This window comes from Helobdella robusta (assembly GCF_000326865.2).
Source record: "Helobdella robusta unplaced genomic scaffold HELROscaffold_2, whole genome shotgun sequence".
Lineage (NCBI taxonomy): Eukaryota > Metazoa > Annelida > Clitellata > Rhynchobdellida > Glossiphoniidae > Helobdella > Helobdella robusta.
The window spans coordinates 7,875,135-7,879,690 of NW_008704083.1; the positions used below are offsets into that span (position 1 = coordinate 7,875,135).

The 4,556-nt window shown below is 29.8% G+C and overlaps 1 protein-coding gene across 1 annotated transcript; it reads right to left on the minus strand.

Annotated features, from left to right (window-relative positions):
• Positions 1 to 689: 689 nt before the first annotated feature.
• On the minus strand, positions 690 to 3,766 carry HELRODRAFT_160685 (hypothetical protein; the record flags this gene model as incomplete). The annotated part of the gene is made up of 9 exons (XM_009017625.1): positions 690 to 751; positions 1,033 to 1,324; positions 1,387 to 1,488; positions 1,575 to 1,730; positions 1,819 to 1,895; positions 2,111 to 2,252; positions 2,342 to 2,455; positions 3,090 to 3,241; positions 3,733 to 3,766. 9 exons carry the CDS (start codon positions 3,764 to 3,766, stop codon positions 690 to 692), a joined length of 1,131 nt encoding a protein of 376 aa, XP_009015873.1.
• Positions 3,767 to 4,556: the final 790 nt, after the last annotated feature.

Consider the following 4,556-nt stretch of genomic DNA (forward strand, 5'->3'; position numbering starts at 1 on the left):
GTCTTTATAAGTCAGATGGAAAATCAAATAGTTGATCGTCTGGTGTGTACAGCTTCCTCTTAAACGGGGTCTTTGCATTGGAAATTATTTTCTGGCTAATATTCATTTCTTTGTGGCTGTTAGCCGGCAAGTTTGTGGCATGCTGGTTGTTTTTCATAACATTATTTCTTTTTGCCGTAACGTGCTGACGGGCACAATTGCTTCTTTTCTCTACAAAATTATCATGCCCCATCCCAGCATTGTAAGAGTATTTCATATTGAGTGCTTTCTCTTTTGCAACCTATAAAAATTAAATAAATGGTTACATAAATACATATGCAAGTAGAATCTTTTTAATCCAATGACTCATGAATCATATCTGTACTAAATTGGTTATTTGAAAAACTTCACAGATACTTGTAAAATTATTATCAATCAAGGTCAGAATGATGTGACCCTGGGGAAACTCTTCACAAACGTGCTGCTTAATTTTAAAAACCACTTAAACCGATCTTCAAACGTTTTTAAACGGCTATGAAAACGTTAAGTACGTGCGCATACAACCTGGCGTTCTTAAAAAATGGTTCAAGTTGTGTAAGAGGTTATTAATAATTTTTTTACGTATATAAGATTATTCTTCATCTAAGTGTTTATTAACCTCTTTGTTTTGAGATAGTCCATTTTGATATGGTAGACTGTTAACAAACGCATTAAGGCTTGAATACATATTTGAAGAGATGAGCAATGGATTGAACTTCTCCATCAATTTCAACTTTTGAGAAGAATTAAATCAGTTTATTGTATAACTGTAGTACATTTTTTTTAAATTTTAAAAATTTATGCAGAACAGGAAATGTGATGTCCGAATAAAATTTCATTATAGCAAAAAAATTTGTTTCTTTTCAAACAAACCGTTTAAATTTAACATGGTTCTTTTTTGAATTTGCTCAAGTGAAAAATTGTGAATAAGAAATTTTCGACATGAGAAATTCATGAATGGAAAATTAATTCTGTGTCTCACTGAATTTAGTTCACTGTTAATAATTTGCTGACTTTCCTCACTGCAACCGTTGAGAGGTACTGTTTCAACAGGCAACATTATTTCACGTGTTGCTACAGGTTTCATCAGCAAGGAACAACTTGGTGATGATAATAGCACAAAATGAGGCTGGTAACATGTGTTGGCCATATCCTTACGTTCATCTTTAATTTTATTCGGAAAGTTCTTTTTGAAATTAATCATTTGCTTCTTGTTATGTTGCTGAACTTTAGAATAGCAATCTTCATCATCTGATGATGAATTGAATGTTCGTTGATTATCTAGCTTCACAACAAGAGCACGTTTCTAAAGGAGTAGTTTGTTTCGTAAAACATCAACTGGTGATTACTGATTATATGAGACCTTACTTTTTCATTCAAGAGGTAGCAGAGTGTTGAAAAGTATTGCTTGTTGCTTTCTAACTCATCCCAATCCAATTTCCAGCAAGTTGTGGCTTTCAGTATCAGTGGCTAGCAATTATTTTTATTTGTAATTATCAGTAACACAAGTTTAAATTTTTGTTTCTTTCAATAAATAGGTAAGTAATTTATCTTACATTTCCAAAAATAACAGAGTCACAAATTGATTCAGCTGGAACTAATGCAACAACAAGTAATTGTCGGACTGCAGTTTCTGACAAGTTCAGTTGTGAAGATGAAGATAACATTGATGGAGGCAATAAATTTATGTTATTGAAATCTAAACTGATATCCTGTAGTGGGAGAAAATTGAAAATGTTGGTCATAATTCACAACAATTTTAAATAAAATTACACCAAAGGTTAAATAAAATTTACTAACAAATTCTTTGCAACTGGATATAAATAATAGATTCAGCATTGCTTCTTGCATATCACATTTAACAGTAAATCCAGATTCTAATGAATATTTATTTTTTCAATTATTCTTTTTTAAATTATTATGAAATTTCAAACTGTAACCAGACCAAAAACAATTTTAATAAATTCACTGTCCGTATTGATATCATGTAACCAGGCCATAAAAAAGTTTTGTAAACACAGCAAAACTGTTGACAAACAGGTTAATTGATATTAAAAAATTCATTAGATCAATAATAATCTAATAATCATACTTGGCTCTAAAACCAATGTTTCAGTTAAGCCAGATGGTTCGGTTTCTGTACCAAAAGTTTGAAGGTGATCAATATTATCATCAGAGATTGTCAGTTCATTCCACATGTCATGAATATTTTTTAAAAAAACTATTTGAATTTTCTGCATGAATGTGTTTATGTTGAAAGTAAAATTTTAAGAATTTTATAATCCTACTAAAATGATATTTGTTGGAATTAAAAATGTTATACTCTAATGTGTTGAAAGTCAAGTTGTTTTGCAATATGCTCTACACCAGGGCAAACTAATTTTTGATCTTCAGTAGTAAAGATTGTCAGTTCCAGTTGCGATTGATATCCAGCTGCCTATGAAAATTTTATAAAATAGTTTTTTAAACTAAATGAGAGCAAGAAAAAGCATTATGAATAATTTTGGTTAAATATGCATTGTAAAAAATGTATTGTTAATGGTTGTTAAAGTTCCACATGATCCAACGTTTATTTGCTAAGGATAGACATATTCATTTCTAATTATTCTTGCACAAGTTATTTTTAAATCTTGAACACACACCCTCACCATTGATTATTCTAATGAAACAAAAATATATTATAATAAAATGAATGTTTTAAAATGTAAACTCTGTGGCCCTTATTGTGCATCATAAATTAAATGTTTATATTTAAATCAATTTGCATGCAATGTCATTAATAAATCATAACATAAAATTACAGTTAATAAAGATATTATTTGATTTTGGAACATAGCCACAGCTTCTTGAATTCCAATTTGAAGTATTTCAGATTTAAAAAAGTTTGCATTTTCATAACTTTCACTATCAATATCTTCCAATTGCCATTTTAACTTTGACAAGGCCATAGAAATTTTCATAAAATTTCCTTTTACATGCAAAACTGGCAATAAAACCTTGAAATAATTTGATAATGAATTAATAATTCAGAAGTTACCTCAGTTCAAAAATGAAGAAAAATGTAGAATAACTTTGTATTGAGTGCCCAAAGTAGCTATTCCAAAATAAGGCAGCCGATTTGAACCACTTAAATTACAAACAACTAAAAAATAATGTTCCAGAGCCTCAATTAATTTTAAACCAGCCTCTTTCATATTTGAAAGAACAATCATGACAATCCGAGCTGCAATAGATTGAATAAATAATTTTAAAAATCATGTAGAAAAAATTATAAGTTTTCAAATTAAAAAAAATTTGCACTGGTTTCAAATGTTCACTGTTCAGCCCAGCACATAATAAAATTCTAGAAATCAGTAATGTCCATCGAATTGCATTGCATGTTTTGTTTAGTGAACATTACTTGATCTGATCACTTTCAAGGAGGTGTTTCTTTGCGTCGGTATGGTTAATTTTAAATTGTTGCAGATCTCATTGTCGTGAGGTTAATTTTATTTTATGTCGTAAATCTTTCCCGCTTCCAGTAAAGTTCATAATGGAATAAAAAGTCAATACCTGTCCATTTTATTGAGTTTTGTTTTGAAAGGGAATGTAAAACTTAACTAGACAAAAAAGCATATAAAAACAGACAGCGTTTGTATTTGCAAAATTTGCATGCACTGACCAGCATTAGTGTTATTTAAAAAAAGCCATTAAATAATAATTTCAATTTTTTACCTGGCTGCTTCACAAAATTCAATTTGTTCGACATGTCCGAAACGCCCTAACATCTACAAACTTTGACGAGGACAAAATAAGCAGACGACAAAAAACATTATCAGTTTCACAGAGTCAAAAGATAAGTTTTAAGAATTGAAATTATTAAAGGTTTATTAAAGGTTTATTTGTTTTATTCTATAAATGTGATTTAAGGTTTAAGTCATATACTTAGAATAAAGATTTGAGTTTACAAAAAAATATTAAAATTGATGTGTAATACTTTTGTCCTACCGATGTTGTTCGACCGTATTCTTTTAATTATTGGTTTTACTTGGAAGCAAAAACTGCTCAGTTAGAGAACATTGCAAATCATCTTTCATGTGACAATCAGAAGTTTGGCAAGATAAGTGTGTATAGATTGGGTAATGTGTTAACAAATTTTTGGTTGATGACGGATTTTGGGTATTTCCAAAATACTATGAACATTTCTCCGTTCACTGGCATAACGGTTAAAATAAAACATTCATGTACAGAACAAAGGACCAGATCCATTAACAACAATTTTAAACGAACTATAAAAAAATTTTGAAGGGAAGAGTTTTTGTACTTAAGCCTTTCTTAACCACGTTTCTGGTTAAAATAATGTCAAACAAAAGACACCATTCAGCATATCACGAACTGCAGAAGGCAGGGACACAACTTTTCAACATTATAACCAATCCATGAATTAACAGTAAAAAATATTTTCAAGAGTTTAATGGATCACTAGATTATACTATCTCTAGGTAAGTTGTTGTTGTTAAGCCATGTAAGATGCATGCAAAGTGTTCTGCTTAAAATTT